General features: G+C 39.3%; 1 protein-coding gene across 2 annotated transcripts in view; it reads left to right on the plus strand.

Annotated features, from left to right (window-relative positions):
* The window catches only part of NTRK2 (neurotrophic receptor tyrosine kinase 2), a 223,857-nt gene that overhangs the window by 21,760 nt on the left and 181,523 nt on the right, over nucleotides 1-20,574 (plus strand). For both annotated transcript variants that reach the window (XM_054398237.1, XM_054398238.1), the window contains exons 4-5: nucleotides 8,028-8,096; nucleotides 11,544-11,698. In XM_054398237.1, the coding sequence (XP_054254212.1) occupies nucleotides 8,028-8,096; nucleotides 11,544-11,698 (224 nt within the window). The remainder of the gene's footprint in view (nucleotides 1-8,027; nucleotides 8,097-11,543; nucleotides 11,699-20,574) is intronic.

A 20,574-nucleotide genomic window follows, 5' to 3' on the forward strand; every position in this document is an offset into this window, starting at 1 on the left:
ATACTTACTTACTTAGTCATGTGCACACATGGAGCAGGTGGGAAATCACCTAGTATTTTCCATCTTATCTAGGCTTATTCTATATCTGCTCACAATTACTAAAATCCCATACAATAACGAAAGACATAATAAGGACTGGATAGCACTGATGTCACAGCACTGCTACATAACCAGAGCACGGAACCCATGTACATTTACTTGTTCAGACCAGCCTAGGAAAAAATTTTATGAGACTAACATATTCTAGTACGGCACTGCATACCAACAAATACACACATTATGTCTTGCTTGACTACTAGGCTCCACCTGAAAGCTCAGCCTATGGCTGAAGTTTAGTATTTTAAAGACAACTGGCCAAGTGGATTCTGTAGCTACCTAACAAGCCACTATATGCACAATGATACTTTTGCCCTTAACTGAACACTCTGAATAAGGTCTCCCTGTCAGTCCCAATGGTCAGTTTTTACAGAAAATCTGTTTACTTATGTAAAAATTTTGGTTTAGAAAGCACCTTGTTACAGACACTGTACTGCATGCATCCAAGTCCTTGGGAAACAAGGCAAAAAAGTATGAAGCGGTCCACTGTCCTAGCGCTTCTTTTGCAGGTCTGCATGAAACAGAGAGGAATGTCTTCCAAACATTTGTTTACTATGCTCCAAATTAAAATCCTTTCTCTCTCTGTACACATGGTCATAGAGAGAAGAGATTGCTTCTCATCACAATTATATTTATCAAAGATACGAGCGTTTTCCTTTTCTATTTATTAGACTGAATATTTCACAGTTTCTGAGTCCCCTCAAAATATTTGTGTACAGGCTCTTACAAGCTTGTTCTTCTCTCTCAGTATCTTTCCAAGCTGGGTAGATTCAGAGAGCTAATTATTTACAGTATCAATAGATGCCTTCCCAGTAGCTAAGGTAAAGGGTAGATGGTACATAAAATCTACACAATAATTCCCTTTGTGCCAGACAGAATTTTCTAGTTTTGCAGCTTATGAAGGAATCTGTCAGACAGCACTAATTTTTTCAAAATGTGCTCTCAGAGTTCATTACAGTGATTTCAATCCAGTGCATGTTGCAATTGGCTTACGGAATTTCTTATTAGACTAATCATTCACTGAGCAAACTTGGTACACACGGTAAAACAACCACAAATTCGCTGTAGACGACACTTCCCTCAATATTACCAGAACTGCATTATATAAAAGTATAGTCCTTCTTTATGATTATACGAAAGAAATTACATAATCTCATGCACCAACAAGAACAGGTTCACGTTCGTCCAGTGATTGTTCGCATGAAGGCAGACCAGACGTGTGTTTCGGCAACCAGATGATCATTCAAACCTTCCCCTGTTTTGATGTTGAGAGAGAAAACTGTGTTATTGCATAACAGCAAGTGTATTAACAGCGGACCAATCATGGCGAAGAGCAAGGTCATGGTTGGTGCGAGGAAAATGTATTATTGCTATAATTAAAGAAAGTACATAGTTTTATAAAATCAGATGGGTCCAAAAAGGGCAGTGGTCTTCTACAGCGAATATGTGTGTTTATGTGTACCATTAGTAGTGAATTCTCGTGTAAAGATGAAATTCCAGAAAGCAATTGCAACAGCTGGCTGTAGGAAATGCACGAAAGAATGGCTGGAGGAATTAGTGGAGAAACAATGTAGTGGAGTGAGGGAGCAATTAACATAAAGTGCAGAACAAAGAAAACATCTGTCTGGAACAACAGGACTTTTGAGATGATTTTTAATGTCTTCTGTTACCTTCGTTGGGAAGGCATTAATTGGACAATGTAAATAGATTCTACATTAATAAAAAGAAAGAAGACGCGACTGAAACAGAGTGTAGAAGCATAACCTCACAAATTGAGGTTGAACACGCAAGCAAACTACATAACACAATACATTGCCAAAAATAACACAATTGCCGCCACACCAATAGACTCTTATCGACACAAACAAAATTAAGCGATACTCATAGTTCCCGTAAAAAAATAAGGAGACCTACCACCAAGATATGTCAGTAAAACTAGTTAAGTAACGCGTCCAGAACCTGACACCGAGACAGTGGGATCCTTTCATAGGCCTTTTATGCTATGATTTATTGAAAGTGTTACAATGCAGTCAAGTGATGAATAATTAGTTAACCACCAAATAAATACAAGAATAACATAACAGTAAAGGTAATTACATTTATACTAATTAGAGTTTCTAATATAAGGGAACAAGTATCCAATGTGATATTCTGTACGATAGTAGAACGAACATGGACAGATGATTTAAAATACTTCAGAAGGTGGCATAGTGATGATGATACTACCATTCCCTGTGCCTAAAGACGTTCAGCGTCAACAGAATGTAGAACAAAAAATATTTAATTAGTAATCCGAACAATACTAGTGCTAGATTGGTATGTACATGCTGTGAAACAGGAGCTATCCAGTCTTATTATGTCTTTCTTTTGTTGGGGATTTAGTAATGTGAGCTAGATATAGAATAAGCTAGATAAGATGGAAATATAGGTGATCCACTGCTCTGTGTGCACATGACTAAGTAGTAAGTTGGGACATATTTTTGCCAACGCTGATCTGTTAATCCATGACTGGAGGCAAATGTCACTCAATCTTGAAAAAGGGTAAGAAGGAGGGACCAGGTAAACTATGTACTGGTCAGACTCATTTCTCTCCCTGGAAAGCTAATGGAACAACTTATCCTTAGTGCTGTTTTTAGGCATATCAAGGACAACAAGATCATTAGGAGCAGTCAGGATGGTTTTACCAAGAGGAAGTCATGTTTGACCAACCTCATAGCCTTTTATGAGGACATAACCAAATGGATAGATGATGGTAGAGCAGTGAATGTGGTTTATCTTTGTCTGTCTCCCACTGTATCCTTGCAGCTGAACTGGGGAAGTGTGGTCTGGATGGTCAAGGTGGAATGTGAAGTGGTTGAAGGAAAGAAGTCAGAGAGTTATGGTCAATGGGATGGAGTCTAGTTGGAGGCCTATATCTAGTGGAGTCCCTCAGGGGTCAGTATTGGGACCAGTATATTCAGTGACAACATGGATGAGGACACAGAGTGCACTGTCAGCAGATTTGCTGATGACACCAAACTGGGTGGGGTGGCTGACACACCAGAGGGTTGTGCTGCCATTCAGCGGGACTTGGACAGGCTGGAGAGTTGGGCAGGGAGAAATTTAATGAAGTTCAACAAGGGCAAGCGTAGAGTCTTGTACCTGGGAAAGAGCAACCCCATGGACAAGTATAGGTTGGGGACTGACCTGCTGGAGAACAGTGAAGGGGAAAAGAAGCAGTGAAGGAAGATCCAGTGATGGAAGGTTGACCATGAGCCAGCAATGTGCTCTTGTGGCCAAGAAAGCCAATGCCAAGGGATGTGGTTAGTAGGTCAAGAGAGGTTCTCCTCCCCCTCTACTCTGCCCTGGTGAGGCTGCATGTGGAGTATTGAGTCCATTTCTAGGCCCCTCAGTTTAAGAAGGACAGGGACCTGCTTGAGACAGTCCATCATGGAGCTGCAAAAATGATTAAGGGAGCGGAACATCTTTATGAAGAGAGACTGAGGGAGCTGGGGCTCTTTAGCCTGGAGAGAAAGAGACTAAAAGGTGACCTCATTAATATTTATAAGTACATAAAGGGTGAGTGCCGAGAGGATGGAGCCAGGCTCTTCATGGTGATGCCCAATGACAGGACAAGGGGCAATGGGAGGAACCTGAGGCATAAGAAGTTCTATGTAAACATAAGGAAAAATTATTTAACTATGGGGGTAACAGAACATTGGAACAGGCTACCCAGGGGGTTGTGGAGTCTCCCTCTCTGGAGATGTTCAAGGCCCACCTGGGTGTATTCTTGTGTGATCTACTCTAGGTGGTCCTGCTCTGGCAGGGGGGTTGGACTAGATGATTTTTCAAGGTCCCTTCCAGCTGTTAACATTCTATGATTCTGTAAAAAAAAGCATGTGTTTTGTTTTCTCTGGCAAGTCTTGATGCTCACTAAAATGTTTTTGAAAGCCTCAGTGAATCTGCTTGTTGTCATGAACAATGACTACTGATACCTGCATTGGGAATGAAGTGCAGCCCTGTTGTGGTCAGGACAGTGAAAACTATGAAGAGGTGGAATACTTTCATTTTGCCAGAGCAACGTTTGAGTACAGGTCTTTGCATTTTATTGAGGAGGATCAGTTTGTTACTATCCCCTTAATGAAAAGGAAAACTCTGAACACTTTTCTGAAGGCTTGATGTTACTGTATAAGCTTTGATTTTGATAGTGATACTGTTACGGTTTTCTCTTTTATCTATGAAAAATATTTTCATGTGATTAAGGAGCTTTATTATATGGATACAGTATTTATTTTATGAATCATGTAAAAATAACAGATTATAAGGAACTTATTAAAAATATCTCTTTACGCCATTTTTTGTCATTACCTCTTTTTCTTGGACAAACTTCTGTAGCCCAGATATCTTTATAGAGCTATATATGATGAGAAGATTTGAGTAGTAAAATCATCAACAGGAAAATAAATGGACTAATAGATGTTATTTAAGTGTAATTAATAGCCTTGCTCATCTAATTCTGATATTCTTATTGACCTTAGACTCAAGGTAGTCAACACTCAAGTTTAACAAGCTATTATACAACCCTATACTATATTACAATTAGTATTGCTGTAATTTATAAAATCAGCTGTTGATAGCAGTGATTTTAATGGACCTATGTAAGAGGTGCATAGTCAATACCTTTAAATATAAAAATACATTTCACAGCAAGTGTGTACTTCCGAAGATGTTGAAAAATAGCTGTTGTTACCTGGCCAGGCTGTGTATAATCGGATTGCTTAATCGTAGTTTTTTTGAGTGTAGTATGTATACAGCTCTAGGTATTGAGATGTGGTTATATTTTTGCACTGTTCAGATTTAGGTAAGACAACCAAATCAAACCATTTGAGATCTTGCTGCAGATTTTCCCATGCTTGCACAGAGGGCTGACTCATAGGCAGAGCAGGCAGTTGCCTGTGGAGGGAAACTGGGTGTAGCAAAATGGCCACTTCTTTGCTTCCTTCCCCCAGGTCTCCCTAGATCTCTTCCCTCCTCTTGCTTCCTGCTTACCCTTGCCAGGAGTGCTATAGGTGGTAAAACTGTGCCTGTGTTGCTAGCTGTGTGAATATTTATTGAGCTTCTCAGGCTACTTTTGCACTCACATTGCCGTGGGTTTGTTTGTAGCTGAGTTAGGGCTCCTCTCTCTAGGTATATAGCTTTGGAGCCAGGCTCTGTACTCCAGAACACTTTAGAACCCCATATAGGCTGCTCACTGTGATCTTTTTATGTACAGTTGAATTGGGGAACTAATTTATATTTTCTTTCCATGGAAGTAGAAGTGCAGTCCTTACCTACTCCATGATAAGCGTGGTAAGTTTTTTCACTGAGCATGGATTAAAGAGACTGCAGCAGACATCTCTGTAATCAATATAAAGTGCTCAGTTTATGAAAAATTACATTTACTGTCAAAGTGTCATTTAAGGGGATAAATTTGTAACAGTCGTTTGAAAAATTTCTGCTGAATTACTTGTCAGCATAAAAAATCCTAAAGCACTGAACTACATCACGAAAAAAGCTACAGACTTGGAAGCACTAAATGTTTCGACCCATGCTTAAAGAGTATAGGCACAGGAATTTTTAATTACTTTTCGTGCTGTTCTGACTTCCTTTTCTTTGTGTGAATCTAGCAGAACTGGTAAAAATTTGAAAAGACAATTAAATCTATTGAGGTCTGTTTGCTTTTTCAGAACCGGAGTTGCTGAAAACAAAATAATGACTTGCGATTCTTGATAGTTCTACTTAAATTATCACTGCCTTTTTTTCACTGGCTCACATGGCAGAAAGTTCAGTGTTCAGAAAGTGACATACCTGGTAATGTTTGAGCAGTAAACCTGGCTTACGAATCTAAGCAACTAAGGACTATTGTTCTGCCTAATGGTTTGCAGTAGTCTTCCAAAAGCAGTGACTGGCCTAAGTCTCAATGACAGGAAGACATAGCTGTGGCAGTGCCGAATTCTCACAGTCTGCTGTCTGATAGAGTTTATAGCACTGAAGTGGGCAGCTTGGCACCTCACAAAGAGATGGGATGAGTTAGATGACCATGAGTGAGTAGAGCAACAAAACACATAAGCAGCCTCAAGGAAGTTGTTAGGAAGGGCAGGACTTCAGTGTATAATGTCCATGCTGGGTTATTAACAGGAAGCCCTCTCCCAAAATCGGTGTTTATGTTTGTAAGGTACTTGTGAAAAAATGTATCCTTTTAGGTGTTACTTTCTTGAAAGAAAAAAAACAGAAGTGCTATCTCAGTGGACGGCTGGGGCTCTTATGTAAGATGTTTGTGACCTATTTTCAGATTTGTATTGTGTTAGTTCGGTATTTATGAAGTGTTGTTGGTAGTGGGTTTGAAATCACCTTTGATTTTGCATGTGCTGCTTGGGCTGTGTTAGAATTGGAGAGGTGAAATTACCAGTGAAGGGATGGAATTTGTTGATCTTCACATTACCTTGGTGCTTGAGACAAAAGTCCAAGTCTGTATGAGGATTCAACTTCTTTCAACTTTCCAACATAAAACTTACACTCCATAGGAAAAAGAATCTTAGTATGTGCAAATTGTATTTGTATCTGATGTGTCAGGATATATTTCCACCAGCATCTGCCACAGGGCAGTCCAGTTCACATGACTAATGCATAGTAGGCTATCTGTTTTGTTCTCGCACATTAGGACCAGTCAGTGTGTAAACTTCAGGCAGTTGTCTGCCAGAAGGAGTTAGCAAGGAAGTTTAGTAAATAAAGTCATAGAATGATAGAATGGCTTGAGTTGGAAGGGACCTTGAGATGACATAGTTCCAAGTCCCCAGCCATGGGCAGAGACATCTTCTACTAGAGCAGCTTGCACAAAGCCGCATTCAGCCTGTTCTTAAACACTTCCAGCGATGAGGTGTCCACAACTTCTCTGGGCAACCTGTTCCAGTGTCTCACCATCCCCATAGTAAAGAACTGCTTCCTAATGTCCAATCTGTAGTTTCTCTGAAAATTGCCTTCTGCTGAGAGATCAGTGACTGAAAATTTGAGAGGTAAATGCTGTGTTTTTAGTCAGGGGGTTAAAAAAGGAAGTTTAATCCCTGGTTTTAAATGCAATGCAACTTTAACTATGGAGCCCTTATGGTGCCTTTCTAATACCACATAAAACTTGTGGCACAACACTGATTTGCGCTGTTCTGTTGTACAGTTATGCAGTTTAGTGCCCTCACTATCTTTAACTAGGGAACTGATAAGACTGTAGAAAAACTGCTTTGTTTTGCTTTGGGGTGGAGAAAGAAGTTTTGTAAGCCTGGTGGAGGAGGAGTACTTCTGATTCAGATGAACATTTCTTTGCTCTCCATAATGGGAGAGGAGCTTTCCCTTAATTGCCACTGGAAACCATAAATGCCTAATTGACATAAAAAAGCCCAATATAGGCATTTTACAGTTTTCCTTTTGATCTTCCATGTGGGTGCATATTGCACATACAGTTTGAAAACAAGAACTAAAAGACTGATGTGGATGTGTGCTAGCATGTGAGGAAGACTTATGTGAGAACAGAGTTTGGTGCAGCATCAAAGAAAGGGATACACCCATTTCACTTATGAATAAATCGAGCATGTAATCAACACCTGGACTTTACAAAATACTTTTGAAATACAATTAAATCTGCTGCTTTTCTGCAATGAACAGAAGTGTTAAAAGTGAAAGTATTGATCCCTGCAGAGTTTGGTTTTGAGTGTATTTGACTTTGGTTGCAGACTAGAGTCAAACCTTTGAAACCCATCAAACTCTTAAAATGAGGTGCAGCACCATTTCTTTACAACTGAAATCAGTGATTAAGGGCTTTTTAGAACTAGTTTCAGTTCTCAGGTTTTTTTAAGAGCAAGAAATTATATACTTGGTTTAAGAAGATGCAATTCTAATTAATGAATCTTTCTCTTTTCCCATAGCAATTTATCCAGAAACAAACTCTCAAGTTTGTCCAAGAAGCCTTTTCGCCATCTGGGTTTGTCTGATCTGTAAGTTGTCATTTCTTAAAATAAAGTTTATTTTTGTCTGGAGTGGAAAACAAAGACTTTGAAGTTTGTTCTGTTGAAGACAGAGGTTCATCAATGATGAAGAATGGAATTCTGATCCAAAGAAAGAAGCACTGATGGGCATTTAAATACAGAGATATATTCATTCCAAGACTTCAAGAGGGCCAAGTGTATCTTTTTTTTTTAATGCAGAAGTCAAGTAGCCTCTTCCCTTCAGCTTTAAAATATTTTATTGTGAGATCACTTCACAACTACTGGTATTTGTATTAAATATTTGGGCTAGAGATTGTCAAATGAAAACTCTCTCATATTCTTATGTTGACGCCACAGCTGCTATGCTTATGGTTGGCTACTGGAGAACATTGTTATTTTCTCAATTCCTTTGAGTTGCATGTGCTTTATATAATAAGTTGGTAACGAAGCACTGATAAACATATATTTGTTGATTGTTCCAACATTCAATTTTTATCCTCTGTTTCATTGAGCAGAAGTTCTATACTGTTGTATGTTCCAAAATTTTGATCATCCTGTGCATTTTTTGCAATTATGTGAGACTAGAGAGAGCCTTCAGGAACTTTGGAAAGGCTACAGAGGAGTGGAGGATTGCTCTCCTGGAGCTCACAGCCAAGTCAAAAATTTTCCAAAGTGCCTAAGTATTGCAACACCAGCCTTGCAATCCTTGACTTCTTGTGGTGAACTTCATCATGTGAGAAGTGAAATGACTAAGTCTCAGTGCCACAAAACAAGATTATACCCCTTAACTATGTTTTGTGGTAATTAAGGTGGTAAAAGACTTTCTTTACAGTCCGGGGAACACTACTTACTGGAGTTTTGCTTTGTAAGTTGGTCATCCCTGAGCACTCTGGTAGAGAGACTAGCTAGATGCAGAGCACTCCCATTGCTGTGTCCTCTTTGTATGTCTATTGGTTCTGAAGTCCCAATTTCTTCATATGATGTTTCTAGTCCCTGCCAAAAAGCCATTGTTAGTGTGTACTTGGCTGTAGATTCTGTGTTTTGTAGTTGTCATGACGTTATAAAAAATAGATACTGGACTCGGACAAGTGCATAGTGCAAGGCTTGGGCTTTTAATCTTTCTCAGCAGTTAGTGAAGAAATGGAATCTTCATTATCCCTATCCCTGGGTTGCAGAAATGTAAGGATGGGTATGCTGTACTTTAGAAAGCATTAAAAAATGGATATTACTGCAATTTTATAGGCTTCCAGCTTCTTGAAGTTTGTCTGCTGCCAAGTGCACAGATTCTTTGAGGCTGTGGGTGCAGTGAGTGCTTACAGAGGTTTTGAAGGAGAAACATCAGTGTTAATGAACTTTGTGAAGATGTTGGTTTACTCCTGGGGAGAGAAGTTAGAAAGGATTTGAGACAGAGAATGAGAGAATCAAATGTTACAAATATATGATGAGAATTATGGAAATGAAGTTTAATGAGCCGGAAAATAGCACTTAGGGTCAAAACAACTGGCTGATATGAATCAGGAGTGGATGTATTAGTGTTGTTAGTGGCAGAGTTGAACAGTAGCCATTCGGTGTCATGGTAGTAGAAACAGAGGAAGGGTGGGAGTGAGCCAGAGATGGGGAAAATACATGGTGTGAAGGTTTAAGTGAGTGGTATTTGAGATGTGGAGGCAATGTGTGATGAGGGACAAGCTCAGATAGAGAGTGAATACAAAATTTAGATAGTGTCATGGGCCTGTGTAAGCCCAAGGGGGAGTGTAAGGAAGGAAGAATTGAATTATTCAAACAGATTATGATAAACAGATAAACAGATATGGGTAAGGGAAAGAAAGAAAGTTGGGTGAAAAAAGCAGAGCCTGAAGGAGAAGGAACAGTGATAAAATTGCTATCAGTTGAAAAATTCTGTTGATAATTCACTAATATATTTGTGAAAATCAGAGAGGAGAGAGGAGAATGATGCTTCTGAGGAGCTTTCTCTGAATATAACAAAAAAGTGTCCTGGTAGCACTCCAGTAAATCAAAACATAAAGAGATGAAAAGTTTAGGATAGGGTGAAGTAGGAGGTATTCACCAGGTATTGTAGACAAGGAGATGCCACTTTGAAAGGCTTCTTTTAGAACAAACTGTAGCTGCAGCATTAAAATTACAGCAAACGAGATAAAGACGCGTAATTTGCTTTTACTAGGTCAGATTCTTTACACACAAGTGTATGTGGAGGGCCATTATGCCTCTATCCAGCAACCTTCCTATGGTGTGCCTAACTCCTTTGGTGGGTTTAACACAAAATAAAACAGTGGAAGAAAAGGGCTGCTCAGCCCCTGGTCAAGGGAAATTTCTCTTTTACAGGGAAGTTATGGGACAAAACATGGAAATGCATGTTGTAGGTTGTGATCCAAGGGATCCTGATGTCATTGCACAAGAAATTCTTGTCCATGCTCTGGTGGTGTTAAAGTCTAGCAGAAGACTTCTGTGAATACAAATTACTCTTTCAGACAATTGTGAGCTTGATCCCTGCAGCTGCTAATCCTTAAAGAACTACAGATGGCTTTTGGGGAAACAGGTTACAGTTCTGATAAGCTGAGTTTTTCGTTATTTGCACACTTCATGTCCTCAGGAGGCATTTTTAAGTGTAGATTCTATGGGCAACTTGAGTTTTGTTTCTGTACCTTGAAAATACCTCTGAAATTTTGTTTAAGAACAGTTCTTGTAATGAGATCCCTTAAACAGTCACTTGAACATGTTTGGTTTGATCTCATCTGTGTCTGTGTACTTTTTTTTGTAGACACCAGTATGTCTCTGGTCGTATTTTACTTGGGTGTTACTGCATTATATTTTGTTTATTGAATTTTAAAACTTGAATTTGGTACGTTTTTTTTTTTAAGCTGTGGTTTAAATTCCATGCAGCATATGATGTAGCTGCATGATACATTTCTGCTTCAGGGTCATTTTTTTAGTTAATGTTTCTTTGTGACATTATCTAGGATTTTACTGTGATATTTTCTAGAGTGTTGTAGGGGATGAATTTTGAAGGTTAGGTAAAATCTTTTTTTATGATTAGAGTTTATTAGAGCTTGTATATAATCCATGGCTGTTTGGCACTATAAAGAGTTCACCACCTCACAGCAGTAAGTGGTTTCTGGCATTCTTTCTTGATGTAGCTGAGCAGTGAGTCAAATGTGGAAGAGAGAATTCTGAAATAAATATTATCTGAAATAAAATGGAAAGTCCAGTACTTCAAGTACTCCTGATACACACGGATGAATTTGAGATAGTAGTTGAATCCCTTGTGTGATCTCTCTGATTGAGATTACTAAGGTTGCATTCTTTGTCCTTCTCATGTAAAGGGTTCAGCTTCTGCGTTCACCCAAATGAGTGCCTGAAATCCTCCTGCCTGCCATGGTTTTTTCTATATGCATGACCTATTCTGCATTCTAAATAAATTGGATTTTTTTGCTACAGGATATTGGTGGACAATCCGTTCAAGTGTTCCTGTGAAATTATGTGGATCAAGAAATTTCAAGAGACCAAGTTTTACACAGAAACTCAGGATTTATATTGCATAGATGACAACAACAAGCGGACAGCATTGCTGGATATGAAGGTCCCCAATTGCGGTAATACTCTTTTAACATAAAATCACTGGTGTTGTGAGGCAGGGAAAACAAACACCATTTTTGCAAGATACCTATCAAGATGTTAAAGGAAAAGGTTTCAGCAGAGATACTAAGTTCTCTTTCATCCTATGTGGAGCAATTGTGGGAGTTTCATGTAAAGCTTTTTATATTTTTACCTTGATCCTTTAAAAATGTACCATTATTCATGTGCAGAAAAACAGAACACTGACTATAGTACACACAAGAATGACCTAACATACACGTGCCATTAAACTATATAATAGTGCTTCCAATGTTAAACTAAATAGTAGTGCTTTCAAATTCAATAGACACAGAATTGTACCTTCTTGACGTTTTTCCGGGTATTTACAGTTACTGAAGTATTTTGTTTTCCTTCAAAAATACCAACTCTAGTGCTAGGACTATAGAAAGAACATTCAGAAGAACTGTGTTCTAATAGAGACAAATTATTAATAGCTCTGTTATTCACACAGGTAAAACTCTTCTGAGTTCGCTTGTGAAGGCTTTGCAAAAGAGTCATAACAAGCTTAGCTCTGTAGCATTTTGCAGCATATTGTTTTCAGTTTGCTTATATGGATCTGAAGATACTGGAAAAATGATGTAACTGTAAGCCCATCCTCTTCTTTTGTCTACAACTGTGCTGTTTGTATATAGTCTTGGAACAGATGGTTGAAGGTTTTACCCACTATATTAAGAGATTTTTCCTCCTCTGTATGTAAGGGGCAGAGGCTGGATATTTCTGACAAGATGTGAGACCTGGAGTTTTCTTTGCAGAAAAGGGAGCTAAGGTAGGCAAAGTAGGGAGCAGGCAGGCAAGAAGGAAGGGGAGCAAGGGTATCCTCATTGAAGGCTGATTTGGATTAAGAAAGCTGTAAGTGAAGGTGAGTAGCAGGAGAAACACAAAAATGATGCCTTTTATACTTCCACATTTGCCTATTGAGTGCCCTTTTCTCCACTGCTTATGTAAATGGTGTAACACCTTCTGAGAGCAGCTGCCAGTGAGGAAGAGCTATGAAGTGGAGCTGCTGCAGACAGGTGCAGTGTGAAATTGCATTAATATGTTTTATGGCCACGTATAATGTTGTTGGTCTTGTATCCAATATACTGATGGGGCTGTGTGTGGTGGTGTATCCACAATAAAAATCATAGTGGTATCTGGTGTGATCCAGAAAAAGTGCAGCCTGTTTAGCAGGTCTAGTGAGTTGCAATGTTGGTCTTATACGTGGTGTAGGATCTAATTTACCTGAAGTGGGAGGTGATAGTGAGCTGAGCTGAACAAACCCAACAGTTTGATACAGCTGGATGGACTAGAAGGTAGTTGATCTGCTGGGTGTAGAACAGTCTCCTAGAGAATCAAAATCACACAAGATAATAGCAGGGGCTGGAAGAAGCAACTACCTGTTGTGAGTGAAGATCAGGTTCGTGACCACCTGAAGAACATGAGACTGTACAAGTCCGTGGGACCTGATGAGATACACCCATGGGTGCTGAGGGAACTACAGGGTGAGGTTGCTAAACCACTCTCTATTATATTCCAGAAGTCATAGCAGTCCAGGGAAGTCCCCACTGACTGAAAAAGGGGAAACTTAACCCCTGTTTTCAAAAAGGGAAAGAAGGATGAGCGAGGTAACTATAGGCCAGTCAGTCTCACCTCTGTTCCTGGTAAGATTGTGGAGCAGATCCTCTGGGAAACACTGCTGAGGAAGAAGAATAACTGAAGAGGTGATTTGATATAGTCAACATGGCTTCACCAAGAGCAAATTGTGCCTGACAAATCTGGTGGCCTTCTATGACAAGGTCACCGCATCAATAGACAAGGGGAGAGCAACCAATGTCATTTATTTTGACACTGTCCCACACGACATCCTGATCTCTAAGTCTGGGTTTGATGGAAGGACCACTTGGTGGATAAAGAACTGACTTGATGACTGCACCCAAAGAGTGTCTGTCAATGGCTCCATGTCCTAGTGGAGGCCTGTGACAAGTGGAGTCCCTCAGGGATCAGTCCTGGGAGCAGTCTTGTTCAACAGCTTTGTAGGAGACATGGACAGAGATTGCACCCTCAGCAAGTTCGCCAAGCTCATGAGGTTCAATAAGACCAAGTGCAGGGTCCTGTGTCTGGGTCAGGGTAATCCCAGGCACTGATAACAGGCTGGGCAGTGACTGACTTCAGAGCAGCCCTGAAGAAAAGGACGTGGGGGTGCTGGCAGATGAGAAACTCAATATGAGCTGCCAGTGTGCATAGAATCATAGAATCAGTAAGGGTTGGAAGGGATCTCAGGACCATCTAGTTCCAAAACTCCTGCCACGGGCAGGGACACCTCACATTAGATCGGGTTGCCCAGAGCCACATCCAGCCTGGCCTTAAAAACCTCCAGGGATGGGGCTTCTACTACCTCCCTGGGCAAACCTGTTCCAATTTCTCACCACCCCATGGTGAAAAGCGTCTTCCTAACATCCAATCTGAATCTACTCATTTCTATTTTTTTTCCATTCCCAGACATATCCTGGGCTGCATCAAAAGAAGTGTGGCCAGCAGGTCAAGAAAGGTGATTCTTCCCCTCTATTCCATGCTTGTGAGACCCCATCTGCAGTACTGCATCCAGTTCTGGAACCCCTATTACAGGAAAGATATGGACATGCTGGAACACGTCCAGAGAAGGGCCACCAGGATGATCAGAGGGCTGGAGCACCTCTCCTGTGGAGACAGACTTAAAGAGTTGGGGCTATTCAGTCTGGAGAAGATAAGGCTCCACGGAGACCTTATTGTGGCCTTCCAGTATTGAGGGGGGCCTACAAGAAAGCTGGGGAGGGACTTTTTAAGGTGTCAGGTAGTGATAGGACTAAGGGGAATGGAACAAAGCTAGAGGAGCGTAGATTTGGATTAGACATTAGAAAGAAGTTTTTCATCATGAGGGTGGTGAGAGACTGGAGCAGGTTGCCCAGGAAGGTGGTAGAAGCCCCATCCCTGGAGGTTTTTAAGGCCAGGCTGGATGTGGCTTTGGCTAACCTGATCCAGTGTGAGGTGTCCCTGCTTATGGCAGGGGGTTTGGAACTAGATGATCCTTGAGATCCCTTCCAATCCTGATAATTTTATGATTCTGTGAAAAACAGTACAAACTGGGAACTCTAGCATAGTGTTTTGTAACTTTCTTGTCTGGCATATCTGGAAGGAACCAGGTAGCTGGGATTTTAGTTTGAAAACTTCTGATGTTAAATTCCAGAATTAAACCTATGGGACATTATTTCTTTCTCTTGAGTTCTTGACCATCTGCAGTCACAACAGACTTGTTACTAACCTCTTGGTGCTGTATAGGTGCAGGTGTGTGTATACATATGCACATCCTTTGAGCATATCTTGAGTAAAATACTTGCCATGATAAAGGAAGATGGTACTTCCAGCTGAAGGAGGAAGAAGAGGAGGTAAGGGGAGTATATATGAGTTGGAATTTGCACATGGTAAACTTGCGTTTTACTGAAGATCTGTGTGAATGTCAGCACATGCCTGCAAATTATTTGTATTAATTTGTGGGGTCTAAATATTACTAAACTTTGCATAATTTTTTTTTTATTTTGTGTTGGTGAGTCCTTCAACTTGATGTAAATTTTTCAAAATGAACCAATACAGGACACAGGTTTTAATAAAGATGACACCCAGCCTTTTCCTAGGCACAGAGCAGGGAATCCCAGGTGAAAAGGAATGACTTGTCCTGGTGAGCATGAGCTGTGTTCTGGAAGACATTTGAAAGATCCAATGCATGGCTTTTGCTTACAGTATCTGTGCAGATATTTTTCTGGGTTTAAAAGCACAGACATTCCCCCCACCCCCCACCCATCCAATGAAGCTGCTTTGTTTAATAATTTCCAGAACTTTCGAACTTTCTAAAAGATGTAGTGGAAACAGAAGAAGAATTAAGCTTTTGACATATGTAAGATTTTTTCCCCTGTGAATTACATGAACTTCTTAGCTCTTTTTGATGTCAAGAGAATTTTTTTTTGGGTGTGCAGGCTTTGAATTTTGATAATAAAACATTTTCTGACTTTCTTTGCTAATAAAATGGTTTCATCCCATCTCTGATTTGTTACTTTTTCAATCTAGAAACAAAGCAAACATGCTCTCTTTTTTGTGTGCAGGTGTTATTAATTACTTCATAATATGATAGTAAGTGGTCTGTGTGGTATGTGGCAAATGCCTTGGTAATAGGGCATCATGCTACTGTGTGCTCTTAGTAAATTTCTTTCTGGGAAGCTGAAAGAGGCCACTGTGGTTTCTTGTTCGTAAGACTTTGGCTTGTAGATAATTGATGTGAAAATTGGAAAAGTTCTTTTACACTTATTGTTTATGTAGTTAATTAACGTGCTGATTAATGTACTGTTGCAATTTAGATGCCATCAACATTGTAATTTCTTTTCTTGAAGTTTAAATTCAGGTACACTCACTGTCTAGAATCTTTCCCAGCTGCAATATAAAAAGTGTGAGTCAGTTGTTAGAATGTTTGTAGAATTATTTTTTTCAACTGCATTTGAAATGTATTTATGTATGATGAAGTTTTAAATTCATACTTAATTTTTGTGTCCAAGGTTTTTAAGTTGCATATACCACAGTAGTAGTAGTACAGCCTTCTTTACAGAGGAATGATGTTTAGTGTTACCATTTTCACAGCATTTGCTGGTTTGCTGGTTGTCAATACAGCATGGACATCACCATCCTTGGTTTTTTTTGGTGGTTGATTTGGTTTTGTTTGTTTTTTTTTTTTTTTTGTGAGTGTGTATATGTTTTTTCCCCCCTCCCACCTCATAAAGAGCATTAGAAAATAAAGAAAGATAATTAAATAAGCAAACACTTTGTAATTACTACTTCTGTAAACTGTAGTGGCAGTTGAGTCCTTGGAGGTGAGGCATGTTCCGTGCCTTGGACATGGCCAGTGAAAAGATCTGAATGACAAGGAGGAACTATGTCTTTGGGAATGGTTATTAACCAGCTGATTGGTTGCTACCTCTGGCAGGCATTCAGTCATTCAGTTGCAATTGCTGAACTCATGAATTTTGAAAGAAGTCTTTTTTGAGAGATGCCTGGCTTCTACAACTGTCTCTTCAGTCCTGTGTGCATGTTTTTGTTGCTCTGTATCTCAGTCTGGCAAGGGCATTTTGCCTTATCTGGCCAATTTAGTTAATTAGATTGGTTTATATATGCTGTTGTGGTACTTGATGTGTTTCAATTTTGCTCTCTGTTCCAACTTTTTTATCATCTGCTTATTTATCATATATATTGTTTCTGTATGCTTGGTTATCATATATTGTTTCTGTAGATGTTTTGTTTCTTGTCTTTGGTCATGCATGCTAGCTAAAGTGTATTGAGCAAAGTAGCAAATTGCTCCCTATAATATACTAATTTGCTGTAGATATAACCAGGATGTGTTCAGACTGGCTGTTTACATACTCAGAAAGTCAGCAGAGATGTTGTCTGGTCTGAAAAGGACTGCATGAAGTACTGTAGTACTGCTCTTGTGTATGACAAGATTTTAGAAGTTGTTGTAATACAGAATTACAGTCTAATGAGACAGATTTTCTATCCCTTGGCACAGTTGGGAAAGCCATGATTTTTTAGATGCAGTTGTTCAGGATGACTACAAATGGACTGGCTCGGTTCTGACTTCGTTTCAGCCTCTTTCTGGCAGTAGACTTGTCATAGAGCTGGATCAGTAAATGGCAATATCAGACTGGAGGCAAGTGGTTGTAAATTCTAAGGGGAGAAAAAGACCATACTGAAGGATTGACACATATATGTCTTTGAAGTTATGGAAAAGATTTCTAGTACTGGTGAGTCAATAAATTAAGCATTAGATCTTAGGCAACCCCAGTATAGTGCTGTCTAAAACCACGATCAAAGATATAATCCAGTGGGCGCTGACATTTTTTTCCATTATCAGCTAAACTTCACAGGCAAAGCTATCAGGAGAACATTGCAAGCAGAATGAAATGAGTTTAAAAATGCTTTAAATGCTCTCCATGTTTACTTTTTGGAATATTCATGGCATTTCTAGCCTCTGAACTATATGCTATGCATAATGTATAATGGCAAATTTTTCTTATTTTCTCTGTAAGAATTTTAATTCTCAGCTGAGATAATGAGTTGCATGGAAATTTTTTTTATGAGAGTTTTGACAGTAACGCTGTTTCATTGTTGCCCCAAGTACCAGTTAAAATCTTCCAAAGTTAATGAAAGTAATTTTAATTACTCCATCTTTTAACTTAAAATAATCAATAATTTTTTTGGATGTTTGAAAAGGCGACAGGAATATAGTTTTCAAAGATAGGTAAATAATTTAGCTGTGAGCACACTTTTGTCAGTTTTTGAAGTAATTCTAAAAGTAATTCTGCGTAATTTTAAAAATCATAATTTTTAAAAATAATTTTGTTTTATAATTTTGATTCAATTTCTGCTTTAAATTTAATGAAGCAAATTTTTAATACAAGGCAGGTTAGAAACGGAAAGGAGTGAGGCACTAAGGGAAATGTGTCTTGATCACTCAAGTATTGTTCTTGAACTCAGTGTGCTGTGCAGGTTTGCTCCATGAGTTGATGCATCTTTGTGTGAAGTACCCGTCTGCTGAAGGAAAATGGCTGACTGTAAGATGGCAGTATTCTTGCTTTGCTCTTACCATGTAACTAGGAGAAGACTGACAACTAGGTAACTGTTTTCGTGTCTAGAGACAGTACTTTTTTCATTTTAATGCTGGAGACCTTTCCTGGAGACAGCATGAAGACCTTTCATGCCTATCAGGCATATAATTGGTATACAGAATACTTGATATCAAGAGTGGAACTTCATTTTGCTCCTTCATGCAGTTGTCTGAAAATGTTCTTTTATTCAGAATCCCATTTATCACATTGCAGTATTTAACAGGCCAGCATTATTTTCAGTATTTCCTGGACACGTATGAAATTTCTCTGGTAATGATAGAGGAATTGCAACTGCATTACATGCACTTAGTGAATAAGAAGGCATTTATTAGATGTTTGCGTAGCTAGTTTAGGTCTCATTAACTTGTATTACAAAAGCTGTTTAGTTCTTGGTTCATCTGTTAAGCTTGTGGCTGCTTTACTCAGCCCACCTGCACTGAATGTATTAGAACTGAAAGTTGTGGATAAACTGAAGCTTAAATACCAGTTAAGAAGAATTCCTCCAGATGTAATTTAATTTTCATAACCATTCAGAGAATTTGAGACAAAACATGGATGGGAACCATGCTAGGAAGGGAAGTGTTGATAAAGTTCATAGCCTCTAGAAATGTTTAGTATTTTTATCAACAATATAGACAGAGGGATTGAATGCTGCACCATCTGCAGGTTTATAGGTGACACCAAGCTGTGTGATGCTGTCGATACACCAGAGGGATAGGATGCCATCCAGAGGGAACTGGGCAAGCTGGAGAGGTGGGCCCAGGTGAACCTCATGAGGTTCAATAAGAGCAAGTGCAGGGTTCTGCACCTGGGCCAAAACCACCCTTGCTATCAATACAGTCTAGGGGATGAGGTGTTCGAAAGCAGCCCTGAGGAAAAGGACTTGGGGGTGCTGATGGATGAGAAGCTGGACATGAGCAGAGAGTGTGTGCTTGCAGCGCAGAAGGCCAATCCCATCCTGGGCTGCATCAAAGGAATCTAGGATAATAGGCGCTATTGTTTTATAACCTTCTGACAGGATAGAAGCATGATGTAGCTGTTTCCCTCTGAGATGTAACACTAATATGACATGCACAGACTTTTAAATATAAACAGAACTAGATCTGATTCTGGGTAGGAAGCAGACCAGTGCTAGCAGAATTAAAGTTGAATATCTTGCCCTGTAAGTAAACATACAGCAGGAAGAATTTGACTCAGAGCTTAACAGCTATTAAAGGAGACCTCTAAGGAACCAAAAATATTTTTATTTTTGCTTACATGAGAGGTTTCATGCAAAATGATGTGTTAGTAGGAGCTGTGTGAGCTTGCACAGAGAGATGCTAATCTGTCATGTAGACCTTGTCTCAAGTGCCAGGGACAGGAAGAAATAGGGTGCTTTAATCTCTTTGCATGTTCAGGTCTGGCAAAAGTAGTTGGAATGGTTTTTGGAGGTAGTGTAGAAGTGTAACTTTATAAAGCAAATGATCTCATCATTTCTCTCCTTGTTCCCTAACCAGCGTAATTAATATCCAAATGTTCCCTAAAATTAGATTTATTTCCTGCTCAGCTAGTTGACAGACACTGCTGAGATTTGAATTCACAACAGGCGAGAGCAGATGGCTACCTTTGCTAACAGATTACTGCATCAAGGCGTACAAACCGTCCAACTCTTTCTCAATAAACTTCAACGTATGATTTATGAAGTGAACATAATTGAAGAAATCCATGATGTCTATAACAAGCATCATATTACAGCACTGTTTGGAGGACTGGGAAAATTGCCCAAGCAGTTATTGTATACTTGTGCTGATCTTCAAATCTTATTAGGCAAGAAAGTATTGCCTGCAAAATTGTCTTCCCTTTTGTATTACTTCCTCTCATCTAAATTTTATTGAACTAATAAAACTCAAAGCAAGATTTCCAATAGATATAGGTTCTGTTGACGTTCTAGCAAACATGCTAATATGTTTACACTGATTTGATGGTTAATTGTTTTTATGGGACTTTTTAATATAAGCAGAGGCATCTGCTAAACTTCTGTACCTGAACTACTGTACTCTTAACTGGAAAACAAAACAGAAGAAAAGAAGGAGAATTGTTGTTCCAGAATAAGGAAAGTGATTACAAGGTCACGCATACATATGCAGCACAGCAGATAAGCTCGATTATTGAAGGTGATAAACTGCAAGTAA

The sequence above is a fragment of the Indicator indicator genome, chromosome Z, assembly GCF_027791375.1.
Source record: "Indicator indicator isolate 239-I01 chromosome Z, UM_Iind_1.1, whole genome shotgun sequence".
Classification (NCBI taxonomy): Eukaryota; Metazoa; Chordata; class Aves; order Piciformes; family Indicatoridae; genus Indicator; species Indicator indicator.